This window comes from Pan troglodytes, chromosome 1 (genome assembly GCF_028858775.2).
Source record: "Pan troglodytes isolate AG18354 chromosome 1, NHGRI_mPanTro3-v2.0_pri, whole genome shotgun sequence".
In the NCBI taxonomy this organism is placed as follows: domain Eukaryota; kingdom Metazoa; phylum Chordata; class Mammalia; order Primates; family Hominidae; genus Pan; species Pan troglodytes.
The window spans coordinates 205,115,409-205,141,378 of NC_072398.2; the positions used below are offsets into that span (position 1 = coordinate 205,115,409).

General features: G+C 42.2%; 1 protein-coding gene across 2 annotated transcripts in view; it reads left to right on the top strand.

The window, feature by feature from the left end:
* Positions 1 to 25,970, top strand: part of AUNIP (aurora kinase A and ninein interacting protein) — a 27,421-nt gene continuing 1,451 nt past the window's right edge. Inside the window, exons 1-3 of one of the 2 annotated variants that reach the window (XM_009451000.4) lie at positions 1 to 178; positions 21,951 to 22,092; positions 23,657 to 24,481. In XM_009451000.4, the coding sequence (XP_009449275.2) occupies positions 101 to 178; positions 21,951 to 22,092; positions 23,657 to 24,481 (1,045 nt within the window). In that variant the 5' untranslated portion in view covers positions 1 to 100. Of the gene's footprint in view, positions 179 to 21,950; positions 22,093 to 23,656; positions 24,598 to 25,970 lie in introns of those variants that run through there. The other variant, NM_001243839.1, reaches the window with a different exon arrangement.

Below are 25,970 nucleotides of genomic sequence, written 5' to 3' on the forward strand. Positions count from 1 at the left end.
GTTGGCGCGAGATCCGAACGTCGGCGGCCGCGGTTCTGGCGTTCCCTGAGGCGCCGGGAGCCTGCGCCGGCGTCCTGCCGGCTTCGTCTCCTCAGCGGCCATGAGGCGGACAGGCCCCGAGGAGGAGGCCTGCGGCGTGTGGCTGGACGCGGCGGCGCTGAAGAGGCGGAAAGTGCAGGTGGGACGCTGGGGGGTGAGAGGGCGTTGGGAACCAGGTAGGGCCTCGAGGCGTAAGACGGGAGGAGTTTGGGGGACACCTGGAGATGATGAAAGCGAAGTCGGGGACAGAGAAGGGAACAGCGTTGGGGATTCACAGGCGAGAGGGATTGTGGTCTGAAGAAGGTTGAAAAATGGGGCTTGGGGAGGATGGGAGGGACGGAAGGAAGGAGCGTGCTGTTGAGGGGTGTGGAGGAGCGGTGCGCAGGGAGGGGCGGCGAAGGTTCAGGTGTGGGAGAGGCGGAGGGAAAGTTCGCTCGGAGCAGTTGAACTGACCAGGCTCCCTAGGAGGCCACAGTCCCTGTGAGACGTCCTAGTAGAGGCTGGAGCATTGGGAGATGGATGCGAATGCAAATTGGGGAAATTCTCACCCCGGGGTCTGTTTCCACCCAATTTGCCAAGTTGCAGGCCAACTACCTGCCCAGAACCGGTAACTTTGAGGGGAAAAGTAGAAGCTGTGGGAAGGGGAGCTGGCCTCCTATGTACTGAGCAGTCACTGGGTGCCGGATACTGCATTAGATACTGAATATGCGTTATATGTATCGTCATTCTTACTGGGAATGAGGAAACTGAGGTTCAGTAACTAACCTAGGCCCGCCTAACTAGAAGGAGCTGGAAATCACATTCAGGTCTGTCACCTAGGCAAGATGCTCTTCAGTCACTGTAAAGAAACAAAAGTGCGAGATAATAATCATTCATGTTTCTTGAGCATTTTATGCTGGTGCTAAGTGTTTTAGGTATGTTACCTTGTTTGGCACAATTCTATATGGTAGATAGTGTAATGATACCCATTTTACATACGGAAAACAGGCTCAAAACAGACACTAGGGGCAGGATTCTTGCTCTCAGGTTGCTCACAGTCTTATAGGGAAGAAAAGAGGTGTATAAATAATAACAACAATACCTAACCTTTATTGAGTGCTTTCTGTGTGTCAGGCATTTTGCCGAGACTTTATACACTTTATCAATGGCAGGTACTCACCAAAATTCAGTAAAGTAGATTTTGTCATTATCCTGGTTTTATAGATAAGAAATTTGATCGTTTTATTATTATTATTTATTATTATTATTTTTTGAGATGGAGTCTTGCTCTGTCGCCCAGGCTGGAGTGCAGTGACACGATCTCAGTTCCCTGCAAGCTCCACCTCCGGGGTTCACGCCATTCTCCTGCCTCAGCCTCCTGAGTAGCTGGGACTACAGGCGGCCACCACCACACCCGGCTAATTTTTTGTATTTTTAGTAGAGACAGGGTTTCACCGTGTTAGCCAGGATGGTCTCGCTCTCCTGACCTCGTGATCTGCCCGCCTCAGCCTCCCAGAGTGCTGGGATTACAGGCGTGAGCCACTGCGCCCGGCCTATTATTATTATTGTTATTTTTGAGATGGAGTTTCACTCTTGTTGCTCGTGCTGGATGGAGTGCAGTGGCGCGATCTAAGCTCACTGCAACCTCCGCCTCCCGGGTTCAAGCGATTCTTCCGCCTCAGCCTCCCGAGTAGCTGGGACTACAGGCGCCCGCCACTACGCTCGGCTGATTTTTGTATTTTTAGTAGAGACAGGGTTTCACTATGTTGGCCAGGCTGGTCTTGAACTCCTGACCTCAAGTGATCCGCCCGTCTCGGCCTCCCAAAGTGCTGAGATTACAGGCGTGAGCTACCGTGCCCGGCCGATTGTTTTATTTTTTTAAAAATTATCAAAATGGCCGGGTGCGGTGGCTCACGCCTGTAATCCTAGTACTTTGGGAGGCCGAGGCGGGCGGATCACCTGAGATCAGGAGTTTGAGACCGGCCTGGCCAACATGATGAAACCCCGTCTCTCCTATAAAAAATACAAAAATTTGCTGGGCGTGGTGGCAGGTACCTGTAATCCCCGCTACTCGGGAGGCTGAGACAGGAGAATTGCTTGAACCCAGGAGGTGGAGGTTGCAGTGAGCCGAGATCGTGCCACTGCACTCCAGCCTGGGTGACAGAAGACTCAGTCTCAAAAAAAAAAAAAAAAAAAAAAAAAAAATCAAAATGTGCAATAGCTATTTATTACTCCTTGAATTAGGAATAAGCTGTTTGTACCCTTTGAATACATTCTTGAATGACATGGGATGCGTGGGAAACTTGTATACCACTTTGATTTGTTAGTTAATTTTGGAGACAGGGCCTCAGTCCGTCACCCAGGCTAGAGTGCGGTGGCGTAATCACGACTAACTACAGCCTCAACGCCCCCGGGCTCCAGGTGATCCTCTTGCCTCATCCTCCCGAGTAGCTGGGATTACAGGCATAGTGCCACAAAGCCCAGCTCATTTTTCGTATTTTTTTTTTTTTGTAGAGACGGGGTTTCGCTGTGTTACCTAGGCTGGTCTTGAACTCCTGAGCTCAAGTGATCTGCCCACCGTGGCTTCTCAAAGTGCTGGGATTACAGGTGTGAGCCACTGCACCCAGCCACCAGTTTAATTTAGAAAGAGAACAGAAATAGAATTAGGAAGAGTTCAGGAGAGCGAGAAAGGGAATATTCCACAGGGAAGAGGAGAGCCAATATTTGTCTCTCTATAATTTTGTTTTGTTGTTGTTGTTGTTGTTGTTTTCCGAAATGGAGTCTTGCTCTTGTTGCCCGGGCTGGAGTGCAGTGGTGCGATCTCAGCTCACTGCAACCTCCACCTCCCGGGTTCAAGCAGTTCCCCTGCCTCAGCCTCCAGAGTAGCTGGGATTACAGGCATGCACCACCTTGCCCAGGTGAATTTGTATTTTTAGTAGAGACGGGGTTTCTCCATGTTGGTTAGGCTGGTCTTGAACTCCCAACCGGAGGTGATCCGCCTGCCTCGGCCTCCTGGGATTACAGGCGTGAGCCACTACGCCCAGCCTAATCTTGTTTTATTGTTTGTTTTGTTTTTTTTTTTTGAGATGGAGTCTTGCTCTTTCACCCAGGCTGGAGTGTAGTGGCATGATCTCGGGTCACTGCAGCCTCTGCCTCCCAGATTCAAGCGATTCTCTGCCTCAGCCTCATGAGTAGCTGGGATTACAGGCGTGTGCCACCATACCTGGCTAATTTTTGTATTTTTAGTAGAGACAGGGTTTCACCATGTTGACCAGGCTGGTCTCGAACTCCTGGAAGTGATCCACCTGCCTCAGCCTCCCAAAGTGCTGGGATTACAGGCATGAGCCACCGTGCCTGGTCTGTCTATAATTCTTATACCCCCAAATCCTGCCTTTTTCCCTGGCAATGTTATGGTGAAAACATTTGTCTTGTTGATGTAGTGCATGACAGTTATGGAATCCTCCAGGATCTCTAGGCCCTTAACTTATTCTGATTTCTAGAGGCCTGGATCTTATGACCATACTCACTAACACCATTTCTCCTTCTTGTTACTTGATTCCCAAAGATACTTGTTAAAATCTTTGGTTCCTGACTATTAACTATTACTCTGACTTCCAACCCAGAGAAGAGTACTAAAGATTCCCTTTCACAAGGTGCCTCTTCCTAGAGTGGCTATCAAATAGGCATACAGTCCTTTGAGTTTTAATGTCAGGGATGGATGGGCAGTAGCTAGTGTCTGTGTTTTTGAAAACATGCCTCTTCCCCCTTCATCTCTAAACAGAATGGTTTGCTATTTTTGAGAGAATGAGTAGTTTGTAGTCTGGCCAGTAGACAATAGTAGTCTATGTTTGGAGTGAGTTTGCTTCTCTCCTAATTTGAACTACCCATTTGGCCTCGTTACTTAGGCCTTGTATGTATACTAGATTTGCTTTCATTTTGTTTTTATATTATGAAAATAATATATGTTTGTTTAAAAAAAATTAAACAGGACTGTGGCTCGTGCCTGTAATCTCAGCACTTTGGGAAGCTCAGCACTTTGGGAAGCCAGGAATTTGGGACCAGCCTGGGCAATATAATGAGACCGCAACTCCACAAAAAATAAAAAAAGTTTATCATGGGCGGAGGAGTGTGGCAGTTTTAATGTACATCCACAAATTCTTCAGTACTTTTCCTTCCAAAAGAACTTAATTCCCCTTTCCTTGAGCACAGACAGTATTTAGTGACTCCAATGAATAGAATGTGGTAGGTTATAGTGTTAGAATTCTGAGTCTAAGCCTGGCCAACATGGTGAAACCCCATCTCTACTGAAAATACTAAAATTAGCCAGGCTTGGTGACGGGTGCCTATAATCCCAGCTACTCAGGAGGCTGAGGCAGGAGAAGTGCTTGAAGCCAGAAGGTGGAGGTTGCAGTGAGCCAAGGTTGTGCCACTGCACTCCAGACTGGGTGATACAGTGAGACCCCATCTCAAAAAAAAAAAAAAAAAAAAAAAAAAAGAAAGAATTCTGAATCTAGGTCATAAATGACATTGCAGCTTTAGCTTCATTGTCTCTTTGGGAGAAGCCAGCTGTCATGTTGTGAGGACACTCAAGCAGCTCTGTGGAGAGGTTCATGCAGTGAGGAGCTGAGGCCTTTTGCCAACAGTTGTGTGAGTGAGGGAGTCATCTTGAAATTGGATACCGCACCTCTAGTTGATATTTTGAATGCAACCTCACTAGACTGTGAGACAGACCCACCCATCTAGGCTTAACCCAAATTCTTCATGCACAGAAGTTGTGAGATAATAAATGCCTGGCTGGATTTCAGACTGGTGACCCACTTATACCTCTTATTTCCCCCTTTTTGAACATAATGTCTGTAACAGTTATGCCTGTTCCAAATTGTATGTTACATGTATGAGGGAAGATAATTTGTCTTTAGTTCACAGGCCTGCAGATCTAAAGGAACTGTATTTAAACTACATTTTTGGACTTCACATGTACCTGTTTTAGATGCTAGTATCCTTGATATTAAGCTAATGCTATAAAGAGATGAGATTTTTGTAGAGTTTTGGGAGGGAGGGAGTATATTTTGCATATGGGAAGAATGTAAGTAATTTGGGGCCAGAAGGTGGACTGTGATGGTTTCAAAATATGTCCACACTCTTCCCTTCAAGAGGTGGAGCTTCATTCTCCTGCCTTTATGTTTGGATTGGACTTGGTAACTTGCTATTTATTTATTTATTTGTTTGTTTATTTTTTTGAGATGGAGTCTTACTCTGTTGCCTAGACTGGAGTGCAGTGGCATGATCTTGGCTCACTGCAACCTCCACCTGCTGGGTTGAAGCAGTTCTCCTGCCTCACCTTATGAGTAACTGGGATTACAGGCATGCACCACTATGCCCGGCTAATTTTTGTATTTTTAGTACAGACAGGGTTTTATCATGTTGGCTAGACTGGTCTCAAACTCCTGACCTCAGGTGATCTACCTGCCTTGGCCTCCCAAAGGGATTACAGGCGTGAGCCACTGCGCCGGGCCGTAACTTGCTTCTAATGAATAGAATATTGCGGGAACTGATGGTGTGTGACTTTTTCAGATTGGGTCATAAATGGCTTTGTGACCTCTTTTGATTGCTCACTCTGGGAAAAGCTAGCTTCCATGTTGCTACATGAAGCCTGCTAACAGCCATGTTAGTGAGCTATCTTGGAAGTGGATCCTTTCAGCCCCAGTTAAGGCTTCAGATGATTGTAGCCTGAGCCAACATCATGAATGCAACCTCATGAGAGACCCTGAGCCAGAACCACCAAGCTAACCACCCTGAGAAGCTGTGTGAGATTAATGTTTTTTTGTTTTGTTTTTGTTTGTTTGTTTGTTTTTTGAGACAGAGTTGCTCTGTCACACAGGCTGGGGTGCAGTGGCATGATCTCAGCTCACTGCAAACTTTGACTCATGGGTTCAAACGATTCTCCTGCCTCACCCTCCTTAGTAGCTGGAATTACAGGCGCCCACCACCACACCTGGCTAATTTTGGTATTTTTAGTAAAGATGAGATTTCACCATGTTGGTCAGGCTGTTCTCAAACTCCTGACCTCAGGTGATCCGCCTGCCTCCGCCACCCAAAGTGCTGGGATTACAGGCATGAGCCACCACGCCGGCTGAATGTTTATTGTTTTAAGCTTCTAAGTTTTGTGGTAATTCGTTACAAAGCAATACAACACTAATACAGCTAATATTAAGAAAGATTTTGTGAACAATATTTGGAGACTTTAATACCCACTTTCAATCATGGATATCAACAAGGAAAAAAGATTTGAACAATACTATAAACCAGGTAGACCTAACAGACAAAAATATAGAACAGTCTACCCAACAGCAGCAGAATACATAGTCTTCTCCATGACACATGGAACATTCTCCACAAATACTAGGTCACAAAACAAATCTCAATAAATTTAGAAAGATGGAAATCATACAAAGTATATTCTCCATAATGGAATGAAAGTAGAAATCAGTAACAGAAGAAAAAGTAGAAAATCCACAAATAGGTTGAAATTAAACAGCACATTTCTAAATAACCAAGGGTCAAAGAAGAAATCAAAAGGAAAATTATAATAGAAAGTACTTTGAGATAAATGAAAACAAAAATATAATGCACCAAGATTTATGGGATGCAACTAACACTATGCTTAGAGGGATATGTATAGCTGTAAATGCTTTTATTAAAAAGAATCTCGGCCAGGCGCAGTGGCTCACACCTGTAATCCCAACAGTTTGGGAGGCTGAGGTGGGTGGATCACCCGAGGTCAGGAGTTTGAGACCAACCTGGCCAACACGGCGAAACCCTGTCTCTACTGAAAATACCAAAATTAGCTGGGCGTGGTGGCAGGCGCCTGTAATCCCATCTACTCAGGAGGCTGAGGCAGGAGAACTGCTTGAATCCAGGAGGCGGAGGTTGCAGTGAGCTGAGATCGTGCCATTGCACTCCAGCCTGGGCAACAAGAGTGAAACTCCTGTCTCAAAAAAAAAAAAAAAAACAAACAAACAAACAAAAAAAAAAACCTTAAATAATCTAATCTTCTACCTTAAGAAACTAGAAAAAGAAGAGCAATCTAAACCCATAGTGACCAGAAGGAAGGAAATAATACAATTTAGAGTGAAAATAAATAGTAAAGAAAAACAATCAACATCAAAAGTTGGTTCTTTGCAAAGATCAACAAACTCAACACACCTTTAGCTAGACTGATCAAGAATAAAAGAGAGCACAGTGGCTCACACCTATAATCCCAGCATTTTAGGAGGCTGAGGTGGGAGGATCCCTTGAACCCAGGAGTTCAAGACCAGCCTGGGCAACATAGGGAGGCCCTATCTCTACCAAAAAATACAAAAATTAGCCTGATGTGGTGGTACATGCCTGTAGTTCCAGCTACTCAGGAGGCTGAGGTGTAAGGATCACTGAACCCAGGGAGGTTGAGGCTGCACTGAGCGGTGATTGAGCCACTGCACTCCAGCCTGGGTAAGAGAGTGACACCCTGTCTCAATCAGTCAGTCAGCAAGAGGCCAGGTGAGGTGGCTGAAAAAACCCTATCTCTACTAAAAATACAGAAATTAGCCAGTTATGTTGGTGTGTGCCTGTAGTCCCAGCTACTCGGGAGGCTGAGGCAGGAGAATCACTTGAACCCGGGAGACAGGTTGCAGTGAGCCGAGATTGTGCCACTGCATTCCAGCCTGGGCGACAGAGTGAGACTGTCTAAAAAAGAACATAAAGAGATAAAAATAATTATAAGAGAATACTATAAACAACTGTATGCTAACACATTTAGATAACTTAGATGAAATGGACAAATTCCTAGGAAGTCACAGACTACCAAACTTGCCTCAAGAAGAAATAGATAAAAATCAACTGACTGTAAATGTAAGGGTTTACTTCTGGACTTTCAGTTCAATTCCTTTGGTCTATAGACCTATAACGAAGAGATTGAATTAGTAATTTTAAAACTTCCTGCAAAGAAAAGTCCAGGTCCAGATAGTTTCTCTGGTGAATTCTACCAAACATTTAAAGAATTATACCAATCCTTCAGACTCTCTCAAAAAAATAGAATAGAAGAGGAGGGAACACTTTCCAACTCATTTTGAGGCCAGTATTACTCTGATACTAAAACTAGACCAAGATATCACAAGAAAAGGAAATTATGGTCTGGTATCCTTTATGAATACAGATACAAAAATACTCAACAAAATACAAGCAAAACAAATTTAGCAACACATAAAAAGGATTATAAATCATGACCAAGAGGAATTTATCTTAGGAATGCAAGGTTGGTTTAAATTTGAAAACCAATTAATATACCATACTAATAGCATAAAAGACAAAAACCACATAATCATGTCAATAGACACAGAAAGAGCATTTTGACTGACATAATTTTGTGATTAAAACACTCAACAGACCAGGAATAAAAGGGAATTTTCTCAGCCTCACAAAGGGCATCTGTGAAAACCCAGTTAACATCATACTTAATGGAAGAAGACTGAATGTTTCCACTCCTAAATCAGCAACAAGACAAAGATCTTGCCACTCTGTTTACCATTGCACTAGAGATTTTATGCAGGGAAATTTAGCAAGAAAAAGAAATAAAAGATATCCAGATTAAAAAGGAAGAAGTAAAATTATCTGTTTGCAGAAAATATGATCTTATGTATAGAAAATCCTAAGGAATCCACTTAAAAAATTAGAAAAAATGAGTTCAGCAGTGTGACAGGATACAAAAATCAGTTGTACTTCTGTATGGTAGGATTTTATCCAAAAAATGAAACTAAGGAAATAATTTCATTTACAATAGAATCAAATAGAATAAAATACTTAGGCATAAATTTAACAAAACAGTGCAAGACATACACTGGAAACTATAAAACTCATTGAAAGAAATTAAAAATGTAAATAATGGAAAGACATTACATGTTCATTGATCAGAAGACTTAAGATAGGAATATGCCCCAATTGATCTACAGAATCAGTGCAGTCCTTATCAACATCTCAGTTGTCCTTTTTGCAGATATTGACAGTCTGATCCAGAAATTCATGACATCCGAGGGATCTAGAAAAGCCAAAACAAGCTTGAAGAGTAACAAAGTTGGAGGAATCACATGTACTGATTTCAAAATTACTATACAGTTACAGTACTTAAGATGGTTTGATACTGTCATAAAGGTAGACACATTATAGATCAAAGGAATTGAAAGTCCAGAAGTAAACCCTTATATTTATGGTCAGTTGTTTTGTTTTTGTTGTTGTTGTTGTTTTTAGAATCAGGGTCTCAATTTGTTACCCAGACCGGAGTGCTATGATCACACCCAGAGTGCTGATGTGATCATAGCTTTATTGAGATATGATTCATATACCATAAAATTTGCCCATTTAAGTATGTACCCCCGAGAGATAGGAAAACGTATGTCTGCACAAAAACTTGCACACAAATGTTCTTAGCAGCGTTTCTCATAATAGCCAAAAAGTGGAAACAATCCAAGTAGTCATCAACTGATGAACATCAACTGGTAAACAAAATGGTATATCTAGGGTTGAGTGCAGTGGCTCACGCCTGTAATCCCAGCACTTTGGGAGGCTGAGATGGGGCAGATCACTTGAGGTCAGGAGTTCAAGACCAGCCTGGCCAATATGATGAAACCCCGTCTCTACTAAAAAAATACAAAACTTAGCCAGGCATGGTGGCAGGCACCTGTAATTCCAGCTGCTCAGGAGACTGAGGCAGAAGAATTGCTTGAACCCAGGAGGCAGAGGTTGCAGTGAGCCAAGATTGCGTAGCTGCACTCCAGCCTAGGTGACAGAATGAGACCCTGTCTCAAACAAACAAACAAAATAACACAAAATGGTATATCTATATAATGGAATATTATTTGGCAATAAAAAAGAGTGAAGTATTGATACATGCATGGATGGACCTCCAAGCATTAGGCTCAGTGAAAGAAGCCAGTCACAAAAGACCAGATATTGTATGACACATAAAAGGCCCAGAATAGGCAAATCTGTAGAAAAGAAAGTAAGTGATTTTCTGGGCCTGGGGTGGGATGGGAATGAGGAATGACTGCTAAGGCTAGAGGGTTTCTTTTGGGGGAAATAAGAACTGTTCTAAAATTAGATTCGGTGATAATTACACAACTTCATAAGTATACTAAAACTTAACTGTATACTTAAATGGGCAAATTTTATGGTATGTGAATTGTATCTCTATTAATAAAGCTGTTAAAATGAAAAGAAAGACGCTTTGTGGAAGAGTTAGACCTTAAATGAAGGGCCAGATTTTGTTGGAAATGGGAGTGCAGTGGGACATTATGAATACTGCCGCAGAAGCAGGAAGTATAAGGGATGTTTGTGAAACACGAAATAAAAGTTAAGGAGTCTTGAAGACCACCATAATTTTTGACAGCAACTTCAAGTTTGGGGGTCCCCAAAACCATTCTCGGGTTTCATAATTTGCTAGAAGTACTCACAGAAGTCACTGAAAGCTGTTATGGTTACAGTTTATTGCAGTGAGGAGACACGAATGAAAATCAGCCAATGGCAGGGGTATAGAGAGCCAAGTCTGGGAGAATCCCAAGCCTAAATCTTCCAGTGTCCTCCTAGTGAAGAAATAGACAATGCCAACTGCTCTCAGCAGTGATATGTAACAGTACACACAGAGTACTGCCAATCATGGAAGTTTAACTGAGCCTTGATATCCAGAGTTGTTTTGGGGGCTTAGTCACATGCATGTGGTTGACTCACCTTCCTGCTGACTTTAGTTTTCAGCCCTTATAGAGGTAATGCTGTTAATGCATGGCCTAAAGACCCCTCCATAAATCACATTGTTAGCACAGATTATTTGGTGTGGCCCAAAGCTCCCAGGTTAAAAAACAAAACAAAACACTCCTATCAGGTGGGACATTCCAAGGATTTAGAGATTATCTCTCAGGAGCTGCCAGGCCTCTCCTTGCGTAAGATTCTTTTTTTTTTTTTTTTTTTTTTTTTTGAGACGGAGTTTCAAAAAAACTTTTTGCCCGGGCTGGAGTGCAATGGCACGATCTCGACTCACTGCGACCTCCGCCTCCTGGGTTCAAGCGATTCTCCTGCCTCAGCCTTTCATGTAGCTGGATTACAGGCGTGCACCACCAACCCAGGCTAATTATTTTTGTGGTTTTAGTAGAGACGGGGTCTTACTGTGTTGGGATTACAGGCACGAGCCACCGCACCTGGCCAAGATTCTTTACTACATAGGGAATAATTCAATTTGGCTAAAGTGTAGACTATTCCCTGGAGTTGAAGGTGAGCTTAGGAGGGTAAACTAGTGCTATGTTGTTGGAAATTGATGGAAATTGTTGTCATGGGAGCTATCTCTTAAGAAGATTAACCCATTAGTGGTTATTTGAGAGTGTGTAGTATCCTGACAGGTAGGCTAGAGGAATTTGGAGGATACTGCTGAAGTTTAGGTAAGAAATAACAAGGGCTTAGTCCAGGATGGCAGAAGTTGAAAGTTGTTTATTTTTAGTTGTTTATTTTATTTTATTTTTGAGACAGGGTCTCACTCTGTCACCCAGGCTAGAGTGCGGTGGCGTGATCTTGGCTTACTGCAACCTCTGCCTCCCGGGCTCAATCGATTCTCTCACCTCAGCCTCCCAAGTAGCAGGGACCACAGGCATGCGCCACTGTACCTGGCTAATTTTTTTGTATTTTTGGTAGACTGGCTTTCACCATGTGGCCAGGCTGGTTTTGAACTCCTGAGCTCAAGTGATGTGCCTCCCAAAGTGCTGGGATTACAGGTGTGAGCCACTGTGTCTGGCCAGTTGTTTATTTTTATTTTGGTTTATTAGTCTCTCTCTATATAAAAGTATAGGTACGCTCAAGAAGGACCTAAATAGGCTTAGTAGGGGATTGCTTAAATGTTTTTTAAGGTTGGGTGTGGTGGCTTATGCCTGTAATCCCAGCACTTTTGGAGGCTGAGGTGGGCAGATCACTTGAGGTCAGGAGTTTAAGACCAGCCTGGCCAACATGGTAAAACCTCATCTCTACTAAAAATACAAAAAAAATTTAGCTGGCATCGTGGCGCATGCCTGTAATCCCAGCTACACGGGAGGCTGAGGCAGCAGAATCACTTGAACCTAGGAAGCAGAGGTTGTGGTGAGCCAATATCGCGCTACTGCACTCCAGCCTCGGTGACAGAGTGAGACTCCGTCTCAAAAAAAAACAAAAAAAAAACACAAAACTGTTTTTTAAGCTATAATTTTGGTCCAGTTATTTGGACCAGCTCTCAGTGTCTTTTAAAGCCCTTTTGCATCTTCACATATGATTACATTTAGCAGCTGGAAATTGGTAGCTGAGTAGGTAAAGGACAGAGAAAAATAAAAATAGAAAATGTGACTTGAAATAGTATTTGGAAATTGGGAGAATAGGTATATAGCTGCTGATTGTATCCATATACTACAATACTTCTGTTGAAGTTAACACTTTCCAGGGGGATTCAGGATTTGCTCCAGGGTGAGGATTCTTCCTCCACTGCATTTCAGTTGAGGCACAATGGTCGTCTTTCTTTTATAGGACTGTCATCTCTGTGACCGAGAGAGCCATATGCAGCCACTGCTATAATGGAAGTAGTTAAAATAAGAGAAGATTTAAACAGATCTTCAATAAGTAGTCCTTATTAGAGCAAAACTGAGAGTAAATGTACAATGACCTCTGATATGCATGCATTATGGCCTTTAAGTGAAAAAAATCTCATTAGCAGGGAGTACCCTTTTTTGAGACGGAGTCTCGCTTAGCTGCCCAGGCTGGAGTGCAGTGGTGCGATCTCACCACAACCACTGTCTCCCAGGTTCAAGCAATTCTCCCGTCTCAGCCTCCTGAGTAGCTGGGATTAGAGGCATCTGCCATCATGCCTGGCTAATTTTTGTATTTTAGTAGAGACAGGGTTTCACCACATTGGCCAGGCTGGTCTTGAACTCCTGACCACAGGTGATCTGCTCGCCTTGGCTTCCCAAAGTGCTAGGATTACAGGTGTGAGCCACCACACCTGGCTTTTTTTTTTTTTTTTTTTTTTTTGAGATGGAGTCTCACTCTGTTGCCCGCTGGAGTGCAGTGGCCCAATCTCTGCTCACCGAAGCCTCCACCTCCTGAGTTCAAGTGATTCTCCTGCCTCAGCCTCCCAAGTAGCTGGGACTACAGGTGCACGCCACCATGCCTGGCTAATTTTTGTGTTTTTAGTAGAGATGAGGTTTCACTATGTTGGCCAGGCTGATCTCGAACTCCTACCTCAAGTGATCTGCCTGCCTTGACCTCCCAAAGTGCTGGGATTACAGGCGTGAGCCGCCGCACCCGGCCTGGGAGCACCCTTTTATGAGACTTAGTAATGCCGGTGGATGTAGACATATCAGATCTCCAATTAGGAATTGTGATAGAAGAAATTTGCTTTTCTCCTTTCCCCGTTGAATTTTCATGAGGTTTAGATGAAAAACCAATACAGAGTGGTGCTCGAGAAGATTCCTGCAATAAATTTGTGTTGTTAGATTACTTTGGGATGGAAAACTTCATAGTTCTCTGTGGGTGTACGCTTCCATCCCATCTGTGTTCTGGACCTTATCTGTGACATCAATTATAGTGACAGGAGCTCATCTTAGCTTGGATCACAGCATTAGAAAAGCCTTAGTGTTTTCTGACAGCACTATTGCTGTTGTGCTGAAAATGTAATGAGTAGCTATAAATAAAATGAAAACGGGAAATCCTTCCTGCATATCTACCTTCCTAAAGTATTTATTGAATTGAGTACCTATTATGTGTATTAAGCTATATTAAGTTCTGTGCAGGATAGGAAAAAGGTATGTGAATCACATGCTGATGTCAGGATTTTGTAGGATGATAAGTTTTCAGACACCAAGTGATAAATGGCCAGTTCAGAAGAGGAAGAGACCACACATGGCTGGGGGAATCAGGAATGCTTGGTGGTAAGCTGAAGAGTATGTTTTGGAGCTGGGTGTAAAAAATGCCTTTCTCTGTGAGGCATACAAATGAGGAGATTGGAGGCCATCAGCAGGGACTGACATGTAGTTCAGTATTATGTTATGGGATGCATGGAGGGCTTTTGGTAGTAGAGAAAAAGGTAAACTGGAATCATCAATGTGTGCAGTGTGAGTCTACACTTTATGCTACAGGTAATAGAGAAACTGTTGACAGATTTTGAGCAAGATGACGTGATCACAGCTGTACTTTGAGATTAATCTAGAAGTTATGTGGGGGATGAATTGAAATAGGTGGTGAATGGAGGCCTGACCAGCTAAGAGACTATTGTCATAGTTTAGGGCTAGGCAAGAGTTTATGAGATCCTAAACTAAGGTAGTGTGTTTTCAGTTCTGCAGAGAACTAAGAGAGGTTTGAAGTTGAAGCAAGTTTTGAATGAATACTTTGTTACTAATTCAACAGAGCTAACTTAAGTTGTTGGAGATGTATAATGATGAGACCCTGATAGCTTTTCTTGGTAACACTTCTTAAACAATCCTCCTTAGGGCATGCTTATGAGGTAGCGTCATCCTTTCAGCCTGACTCAGTGAGGCATGACAGTGCTGACTAGAAAGGTTTTCATCCTAAATGTCATCAAATTAATGCTGGGAAAGACTAAAAGGAAAGAGGGACTTGGTGATGATGCTCTCAGTGACTCTAAAAGTGGAGGAGAATGAGTAGGGGCCCTGGGAAGCATAAAGGAAGAAGGAGCGTGGCAAAAGGAATAATACTTTCACGTGTGTCAATGGTGGAACATGAGACTTCATATACAAATTTAAGACCAGAGTGACCATTATGGAAAAAGGAAGTTACATCAAATTATGTAATAGAGTTGAAGGTCATAGTGAATCATGAAAAAAAAAGGAATTATATTTGTTTGAAGCAAAACTTTAAGATAAACTTATAGATAAATTATCGGAAGAGTTAAAAGATAAAATAAGAGCTAAACTTAATTTAAGTGCTGTGGAACCATGAGAACATTTTCTAATAGTGAGAGGAGTTATGTATATGATCCCAGCTCTTTTTTGATAATAGATTTGTTGAGCATAAGAAAGGGTCACACTTGGCCGGGCACAATGGCTCACACCTGTAATCCCAGCACTTTGGGAGGCCGAGGCAGGTGGATCATGAGGTCAAGAGACCATTCTGGCCAACATGGTGAAACCTCGTCTCTACTAAAAACACAAAAATTAGCCGGGCATGGTGGTGCACACCTATAATCCCAGCTACTCAGGAGGCTGAGGCAGGAGAATCGCTTGAACCCGGGAGGCGGAGGTTGCAGTGAGCCGAGATTGCGCCACTGCACTCCAGCCTGGGCAACAAGAGCACAACTGTCTACATAAATAAATAAATAAAACAATGAAACTTGCTGCCTCGATGACTCTTCCTTTCATGGAAGATTTCTCTGCAGCATATGTTGCTGTTTGATAGCATTTTACCCACAAAACTCCTTTCAAAATTGGAGTCAATCCTCTCAAACCCTGCCTTTGCTTTCTCAATTAAGTTTATGTAATATTCTAAATTTTTTGTTGTCTTTTCAACAATGTTCACAGCATCCTCACCAGGAGTAGACTCCATTGCAAGAAGCCACTTTTTTTTTGCTTATCTATTAGACGCAATTTCTCATCCATTAAAATTTTTATTGGGAGAGTGTATCAATTCAGTCACATCTTCAGGGTCCACTTTTAATTCTAGTTCTCTTGCTATTTCCATCACATTTACAATTACTTCCTTCACTGAACTCTTAAATACTGCAAAGTCATCCACGAGAGCTGGAATCAAATTCTTCTAAATTTCTATTCGTGTTATTTTGACCTCCTCCCATGAATCATGAATCCCCCTTTTTTTTTTTTTCTTCAAACAGACAGGAGCTCGCTATTTTGCCCAGGCTGATCTCAAACTCCTGAGCTTAAGTGATCCTTTAGTCTCAGTCTCCTGAGTAACTGAGATTATAAGGCAGCACCACCATGGCCAGATAATCACGAATGTTCTTACTGACATCTAGAATGGTGAATCCTTTTCAGAAGATTTTCAATTTACTTTGCCCAGATCCATCACAGGATTTATCTATGGCACCTGTGGCCTTATGAAATGTAGTTCTTAAATAGTAAGACATAGAAATTGAAATTACTCTTTGATCCATGGGCTACAGAATGAATATTGTGTTAACAGGCATGAAAACATTAATCTTCTTGTACATCTCCATCAAGTTCTTGAGTGGCTAGGAACATTATCAATGAGCAGTAAAATATATATATATATATATATATATATATATATTTTTTTTTTTTTTGAGATGGGGTCTCTGTCACCCTGGCTGGAGTGCTGTGGCACGATCATGGCTCACTACACTCCAGCCTGGGCTCAAGAGATCCTCCCACTTTGGCCTCCCAAGTAGCTGGGACTACAGGTGCATGTCACCACACCTGGCTAATTTTTAAATTTTTTGTAGAGACGGAGTCTCACCATGTTGCCCAGGCTGGTCTCAAACTCCTAGGCTCAAGCAATCTGCCTGCCTCAGCCTCCCAAAATTCTGGGATTACAGGTGTGAGCCACTGTGCCCAGCTAATGAACAGTAATATTTTGAAAATAATCTTTCTAAGCAGTAGAAAGTCAAGAGTGGGCTTGAAATATTCAGTAAACCATGCTATAAATAGATGTGCTGTCATCCAGGCTTTGTTGTTCCATTTATAGACCACAGGCAGAGTAGATATAGCATAATTCTTAAGGCGTAAGGATTTTCAGAATATTAGGTGAGCCTTGGCTTTAAATCACTAGCTGCATTAGCCCCTAACAAGAGAGTCATCCTGTCCTTTGATGCTTTGGAGCCAGGCATTGACTTCTCTGTAGCTACGGAAGTCCGAGATGGCATCTTCTTCCTATGTAAGACTATTTCGTCTACAGTGACAATCTGTTGTTTTGTGTAGCCACCTTCATCAGTGATCTTAGCTAGATCTTCTGGATAACTTATTGCAGCTTCTGCATCAGCACTCGCTGCTTCACCTGTACTTTTTATGTTATAGGGACAGTTTTTTTCCTTCAACCTCATGAACCAGCCTCTGCTAGCTTCAAACTTTTCTTCTGTGGCGTTCCTCACCTCTCTCAGCTTGCATAGAATTGAATTCAAGTTAAAGCCTTGCTCTCTGAATTAGGCTTTGACTTAAGCGAATGTTGTAGCTACTTTGATCATTTATCCAGACCACTCAAACTTTCTTCATATCAGCAATAAGGCTGTTTTGCTTTCTTATTTGTGTTTTCACTGGAGTGGCACTTTTAATTTCCTTCAAGAACTTTTCCTTTGCATTTACAACTTAGCTGTTTGGTGCAAAAGGCTCAGCTTTTGGCCTCTTGGGGCATGTCTTCTTCACTTAAGCATGATCATTTCTAGCTTTTGATTTAAAGTGAGAGACCTATGACTTCTCCTTTCACTTGAACACTTAGAGGCCATTATAGAGTTCTTCATTGGCCTAATTTCAGTATTAAATAGGGCAGCCCAAGGAGAGGGAGAGAGTTGAGGCAGTGGCCAGTGAGTGGAACAGTCAAAACATGCACAACATTTATTGATGAAGTTTGCCATCATATAGAGATGTGGTTCATGGTGCCCCAAAACAATTACAATAGTAACATTAAAGATCACTGATTGGCCAGGCGCAGTGGCTCACGCCTGTAATCTCAGCACTTTGGGAGGCCGAGGCGGGCGGATCACGAGGTCAGGAGATCGAGACCATCCTGGCCAACACAGTGAAACCCCGTCTCTACTAAAAATACAAAAAAATTAGCCGGGCGTGGTGGCCAGCACCTGTAGTCCCAGCTACTCGGGAGGCTGAGGCAGGAAAATGGCGTGAACCCAGGAGGCAGAGGTTGCAGTGAGCCGAGATCGTGCCACTGCACTCCAGCCTGGGTGACAGCGAGACTCCATCTAAAAAAAAAAAAAAAAAATCACTGATCACAGATATAATAATGAAAAAGTTTGGAATACTGCAAGAAGTACCAAAATGGGACACAGACATGAACTGAGCACATGCTGTTGGAAAATGGCACTGACGGACTTGCTCAACACAGGCTTGCCACAAACCTTCAATTTGTAAAAACAAAAACAAAAACACATCTTCAAAGCGTAAAGCAAGGTGCAATAAAATAAGGTATGTCTATACTGTATAAAATACAAACAGCTGCCTTTATTTTGAGGTAGGGATAATCAGCTGAAGGACTTTGTACCTGTGATCTTTCTCAGTTCCAAATAACCTTTTCTCACACAGTCATAACAGTCCACTGAGATAGAGGTAGATCCTTGAAGCCATGGGTCTTCTAAGAGAGCTATAACTGGGACAGTATCACTTCTGACCTCACTCTGACCTACGGAAGGTACATCCTTCAGCTCCTGCCAACTTGGCAAAAAGCTTTATTCCCAGATGTTTTGCTAATTGAGGTCTTAGTATTTTCTGATAATCTGTAGTTTTCTGTAAAACTTCTTTATAGGACTTAGCATACTTGTAGTAATTTAAATAACTATTAGTCTGTTATTCTCTCTTAAGCTATAAACTTTACTGGAGCAGAAAGTCTATTTTGTTCATCGCTATCTTCCCAGTCCTAGCATATAGGTACTCAAATATTTGTTGGCATACTAACCGCATTATTTTACATATCTAGGATGTGGCTCCTATAAAATTTAGAGAGCCATGTGCCAGCTTGGGTATCCTCAAATGTATTGAGTTGGTCCCAAGAGTGAGCACCTCAAGAGGGCAAGGCAGAAGTGCATGGCATTTTTATGACTTAGTTTTGGAAATCATGTACGGTGTTTGTTACTTCTGTCATACCTTATTGTTCAAAGTAGTCACAAAGTACTTTCCAAGTTCAAGGTGAGGGAATAAGGACTTCATAACACTTGATGGGAAGAGTGTCATAGTCACATAAGAAGAACATGTGAAATGGGAGATCTCGTATTGGCTATCTTTGAAAAAGAATGTTACAGTTGTTTATAATTTTCACAAAATTTGGAAAACTTTTTGGCCCTTATTTCTTCAAACATATTTTCTGTCCCCCTCCACATTGTTTTTTTGAGACTAATTATATGTATGCTTTATATCTCACTAAGACTTTGCTTCTTCCTTTTCAGTTATTTTTTTCTCTCTGCTTCATTTTGTATAGTTTGTGTTACTATTGTCTTCAGGTTCACTGTTATTTTCTTCTGTAGTCTCCAATCTGTGGTTAAGCTCATCTGTTGAATTTTTTTTTATATCTTCTATTTTCTCATCTTATTATGTTCATATTTTCCTTCAAATCCTTGCGCATATTTATTCCAACTATTTTAAGTTAACTGTTAACTTGTCTGCTAATTCTCTTATCTATCACATTTCTGGGTCTGTTTCTCTATTAACAGATTCACCCCCACCCCAATTACAGTATTTTTCTGCTTCACATATCTAGTAATTTTTTATTGCATGCTAGACATTACAAGTGCTACATTAAGTATCTGGATATTGTTGTCTTTAAAGAATATTGGCCAGGCGTGGTGGGTCACACCTGTAATCCCAACACTTCAGGAGTCCAGTGGGCAGATCACCTGAGGTCAGGAGTTCGAGACGAGCTTGGCCAACATGGTGAAACCTCATCTCTACTAAAAATACAAAAATTAGCCAGGCATGGTGGCAGGCACCTGTTGTAATCCCAGCTGCTCAGGAGGCTGAGGTAGGAGAATCGCTTGAACCTGGGAGGCAGAGGTTGCAGTGAGCTGAGATTGTGCCATTGTACTCCAGCCTGGGCAACAAGAGTGAGACTTCGTCTCAAAAAAAAAGAAGAATCTTGAAAATTGTTTTGGCAGGTAGTTACTTGCTAGTCAGCTTGATACTTTCAAAGCTTGCTTTTAAGCTTTGTTAAGGCAAGTGTTTGGAATAGTTTTTGCTCTAGGGCTAGTTTAGCTCTACTACTAAAGGATGATTCTCCTTAGAGCTCTAATGAATGTCCCTGGTATTCAAGATCATCCTATCCAGATAGTGGGAACGCAGATGTCCCCCAGCCTGTGTGAGCTCTGGGAATTGCTCAGCTTGCAATTCCAGTTTGCAGTTTCATTGCCTGGCTTTGTGGGGTTTCACCTAATACATGTGTAGGTTAGTATTCAGTAATGGACTAAAGGGATCCCTATGCAGAGGTCTCCCTTCTGGAGGTCTTTCTCTGCGCTGCAAATCTCAGCCACCTCAGTTTCCACAAATTCCAATCTCAGTCTACTCAATTCCTGAAGAAAGATACATTGTGGTCTGCAAAGCACTTCTGGGCAGAAAGCTGGAATGATCACAGGGCTCACCTTATTTGTTTCCCTTTTCTCAAGGATCACAATTCTTTACTGCCTGTTGTCTGCTGTTTATATCAATTTTTTCATGTATCTTTGATCCAGTTTTCTAGTTGTATGTGGTGGAAGAGAAGATTCTGTACCAGTAACACAACATGTTGAAGTATGAATTTACCCCCAGGATTTCTTTCTTTTTTTAACCACTTAAAGTACAACTTAGTTTCCAAATGTAAAAATGAAGTCAACTTTGAGTTAGAATAAATAACTCGGCTTCAAGATTCAGGCCTACCTCTAACTTGCTGCATGAATATTGGCAAATCTTACTTGTTTTTTGGCAGACACAGCAAAATTGAATTGAATATAATCCTATTTGCCCTACTTCTCAGGCATTCTTTAACAAGCAAATGGAAATAAAAACAAATCACATTAAATAAGGATGAGGTTATATATATAGTTAGTTGACAACTCACTTTTCAAACCTCTCTTGCCTATCTTCCAGTTCCATTCTCTAAAGAATAAAAGCGCCTGAGTTAAAAGTGTAGTGAGACTGGTGCTGTTTCACTGCTCCTCCTCTTAATATTAGCCAACTGCTACTGAATGTTTTCTATGTGCCGGGAACTGTGTAAGCCTTTTATGTGATTAAATTTACTAAATTTTCTTTTTTCCTTTTTTTTTTTTTGAAACGGAGTCTTGCTCTGTCGCCCAGGCTGGAGTGCAGTAGCACGATCTCGGCTCATTGCAACCTCCGCCTCCCTGGTTAAAGCGATTCTTCTGCCTCAGCCTCCCAAGTAGCTGGGGCTACAGGCGCTTGCCACCACGCCTGGCTAATTTTTGTATTTTTAGTAGAGACAGGGTTTCACCATATTGGCCAGGCTGGTCTTGAACTCCTGACCTCGTGAGCCACCCGCCTCGGCCTCCCAAAGTGTTGGGATTACAGGCATGAGCCACCACGCCTGGCCTTACTAAATTTTCATAACTGCCATATGGATAGGTACTATTATTGTCATTTGACACCTAAGAATGAGATTAAGCAACTTGGAGAAGGTCACATAGCAAAGTGGCAGTGGCAGAACTAGGACTGATTTTTTTTTTTTTTGTATTTTTAGTAGAGACGGGGTTTCGCCATGTTGGTCAGGCTAGTCTCGAACTCCTGACCTCCTTATCTGCCCGCCTCAGCCTCCCAAAGTGCTGGGATTACAGGCGTGAGCCACCGCGCCCAGCCAAGGACTGATTCTTGAGCCATGCTCTTAACCACCACTATGTGACTACTTAAAAACTACTGAAAATGCATCAACTGCTGCTGTAGAATCATTAATTATCCTTAAATATAAAAGAGCATCATCTCTGCCATCCTGTTAACAAATCCTGTTTGTTTAGTCAGCCTGACTGATTTCCATGGGGAAGCAGAAAGATTGGGCTATCATTGGAATATGTGATTCCTGAGAAAAACACCGTTACGATGGCTGGAAATGGAAGATGATGTCCAGCACCAACTACCTTGAGAATAGGCTATAAGTGGAGTACAGAGGATCTAGTGTGGTTCTCAGAGGATCACTGGTGTGTACTGAATCTCTACTGTATGTCTTTTAATATTAATAGGCTCATTATTCTTTTTTCTCTCCTTTCTCAGACACATTTAATCAAACCAGGCACCAAAATGCTAACACTCCTTCCTGGAGAAAGAAAGGCTAATATTTATTTTACTCAAAGAAGAGCTCCATCTACAGGCATTCACCAGAGAAGCATTGCTTCCTTCTTCACCTTGCAGCCAGGTATGGTGACCCATATGGGAATACTTCATTATCCAGAGCAAAAAAGGAGTGTGTTCATTTGTCCATGTTAGACCATTTATGAGAAATGGTGAAACCAGTGCATTGTGTTAAACTTAGCCTGTTAGAAGAGGTTATAAAACATAAGTTGTTGCCTTTTGAAAAGCAATATATGTGTACTTTTACAAACATACTTTTCTGGTTCTGTTTTGCTCAGCTTAATATTAAATATTTGTATTTGCTGACAGAGCAGTCAGGAAGAGTGTACTTGGGAGTTGGAGGTGCACTGGGGAGTTGCCCTGCCATTAGTTAGGTGGTATATATCTTGGGTTGGCCACAGTGGGTACTCTGTCTAAGGTTAATCGATAATTGATATTTTTGTGTGACGCTTCTCAAATTAGTGAAAGGTTCAAAGATGCTTTTTCTTAGCCTCACATAAAGTTGGCTTATGTCTCATCCTTTGGCTGTTCTTTGCTTCCAGGTCCCTGTTCAGGGGAGCAGCTGACTCAGAGCAGGCTGGGCCTTAAACAGCAGGGTTCCTGCCACTTGGAGGGTGTTGGGAAGAGTGCTCTAATGCCGGGTGTGATTCTCAGGATTGCTTTGCCTAAACCTTCAAAATGCCCTCTCCCTCCTCCAAACAAAAACGTACACTCTTTTGCTTTATGTAAGGGCAGATTTAAAAAAAACAAACAAAAAACCCACTTTTTCCACTTACAAATTCTGGTGTATTTTATAGTCTATATTGAATTCTAAGGAAAAGTTGAGAATTCTCACAAAACCTAGTTTCTGCAGTATAATTCTTATTGTAGAAGGAAAGAGGAAATCAGTTATTCTGCTTTGTTTTTATAATTAGATCTTGGAATAATTTCAGCCAAGTTGGGAATTCTATGTCCTCCATCCTTATCTTAAGGCAGAACAGAATCCACTCTGCCTGATAAAATTAACAGGCTGGACACTAGTAGTTGTTTCACTATTCTACCTACTGATTGACTTAGCATCCTAATTGTGTCTTCACTCCCTTTCCAATGAAATGCCTGGGGAGTGGAGGACCCACGTTTTTCACACTGTCACCAGAAGGTTTCTCAGAGTTGGATAGTTAATGTCATCTTTAAGACCTTACAAAACTAGTATGTGTTTAGCATGTTTCTTTAAGGATAATGTCTAGGAATGTATATTTGACCAGGATCACCATTTAGTAAAAAACCACATTAAATAAAAAACAAAAGCAAAACTGATGTGCCGTATGTTAAACAAACCTACAAATGAAAACTCAGCTGGTAAAGTAGGCTATGGTCTGATAGTATGCGATGTTTGACTTTATTAGGTAGGTGATGGGAAGTATCCATGTATTTGAGTAGGGAATATAAGATCTGATGTTTTAGAGTTTATTCATGATAGACTGGCAAGATTGAAAACAGGAAGATTGGCTACAAAGTTATGTGAAGAGTCTTAAGACTCCTGCACTAGGTAGTAATAGTAGCTGATACTGATTTCAGAAAAAGCCAACTGAATCCTGCTTAGGGCAGTTTTTCTGCAGAATAATATTTGTTCATTCCTGTTTTATTAGGAAAGACAAATGGCAGTGACCAGAAGAGTGTTTCATCTCATACAGAAAGTCAGATCAACAAAGAGTCCAAGAAAAATGCGACCCAGCTAGACCATTTGATCCCAGGCTTAGCACACGATTGCATGGCATCCCCTTTAGCCACTTCAACCACTGCAGACATCCAGGAAGCTGGACTCTCTCCTCAGTCCCTCCAGACTTCTGGCCACCACAGAATGAAAACCCCATTTTCAACTGAGCTATCTTTGCTCCAGCCTGATACTCTAGACTGTGCTGGAGACAGTAATACCCCACTGGCTTTTTCCTTCACCGAGGACTTGGAAAGTTCTTGTTTGCTAAACCGAAAGGAAGAAAAAGGGGATTCTGCCAGGAAATGGGAATGGCTTCATGAGTCTAAGAAGAACTATCAGAGTATGGAGAAACACACCAAACTACCTGGGGACAAATGCTGTCAGCCCTTAGGCAAGACTAAATTGGAAAGAAAGGTGTCTGCCAAAGAAAACAGGCAGGCCCCTGTCCTCCTTCAAACATACAGGGAATCCTGGAATGGAGAAAACATAGAATCAGTGAAACAAAGCCGTAGTCCAGTTTCTGTGTTTTCCTGGGACAATGAAAAGAATGACAAGGACTCCTGGAGTCAACTTTTCACTGAAGATTCTCAAGGCCAGCGGGTCATTGCCCACAACACTAGAGCTCCTTTTCAAGATGTAACCAATAACTGGAATTGGGACTTAGGGCCATTTCCTAACAGTCCTTGGGCTCAGTGCCAGGAGGATGGGCCAACTCAAAATCTGAAGCCTGATTTGCTCTTTACCCAGGACTCTGAAGGTAATCAAGTTATCAGACACCAATTCTAAATGTTTGAAGCTTTGTTTCTAAAAGTACCTTGAAATGATAGAGATGTAGGAAAATATAGTTGTGGGTGGAGAGAGGAGTGAGTTTGTTTAGGTGGGAAGGTGGCATGGGATGAAGTTGTCATTACTGAGCATCTTCTCTGTGTAAATAAAGGGCAGTACCATTGTTAAGACAGTGGGATTGGCATCATGGCTTTCCCTCAGGAAGATGGTGGCTGGTAAATTCCCTGAATGAGTCTATGATGAACACTGAGGCAGCACAGTGGGTATTTATCTCTATGAAAGTGCCTTTTACTCAGCCTGCACAGAGCCATCTCTTTGCCCTTCCAGATGTCTGACTGGGACCTTGCTTATGGATGTGTTTTTGTTTTTTTTTTTTTTGAGATGGAGTCTCGCTCTGTCACCAGGCTGGAGTGCAGTGGTGCGACCTCAGCTCACTGCACCCTCTGTCTCCCGGATTCAAGCGATTCTCCTGCCTCAGCCTCCCAAATAGCAGGGACTACAGGCATGCGCCACCACGCCCAGCTAATTTTTTTTGGATTTTTAGTAGAGACGAGGTTTCACCATATTAGCCAGGATGGTCTCCATCTCCTGACCTCCTGATCCGCCCACCTCAGCCTCCCAAAGTGCTGAGATTACAGGCATAAGCCACCACGCCCAGCCAGATGTGTGAGCTTTTAATCTCTGGCTGATCTTAACCCACATCAGCCTAAGCTTGGGATGATTACTCTTGACCCTTTTTTTTCAGTGATTAGCAAATCTCCCCACAACCCAGGTGTGGAGAGAAGAGAGGTAGAATGGTGCTAGTTTCCTATTTTATTTTTGTGGTAACTGTACAGCACTTTAAAGTTATATACTCTATGTTTAAATATCTCCCTTAAAAAGCCTGAGCTGTATAACAATCTGGATGTGACTCTGTTACCCTTTTCCCACAAGATAGGAGGGAATCCCCTTTGTAAAACTATGAATCCAAATAAATGTTTACAAAGTGGCTCTTGTGATAATTGGTAATTAAACCATTACCAATTTTATTTTTGAAAAGGCAACACTGTAATAGTATATGCTGTCATTGCCCTGAGCCTGATCTGAACCAGAGTCTAGTTTGACCTGTCTTCTACCCAAGGCATTATTCTTTGTTGTTGATGTGGTATCTAAGAGGCTTAAACAACCTCTAAGGGACAAACTTGCAAGGTTATAAGAGAACTGCTTCTTTTTTTTTTTTTTTTTTAAACTTAAATTTTATTTTTTTGAGACACGGTCTCGCTCTCTTGCCCAGGCTGGAGTGTGGTGGCATGAACACGGTTCACTGCAGCCTGGACCTCCTGGGCGCAAGTGATTCTCCCACCTCAGCCTCCCGAGTAGCTGAACTATAGGCACATGCCACCATGCCCAGCTAATTATTTTTAAAATATTTTGTAGAGATGAGGTCTTGCTTTGTTGCCCAGGCTGATCTTGAACTCCCA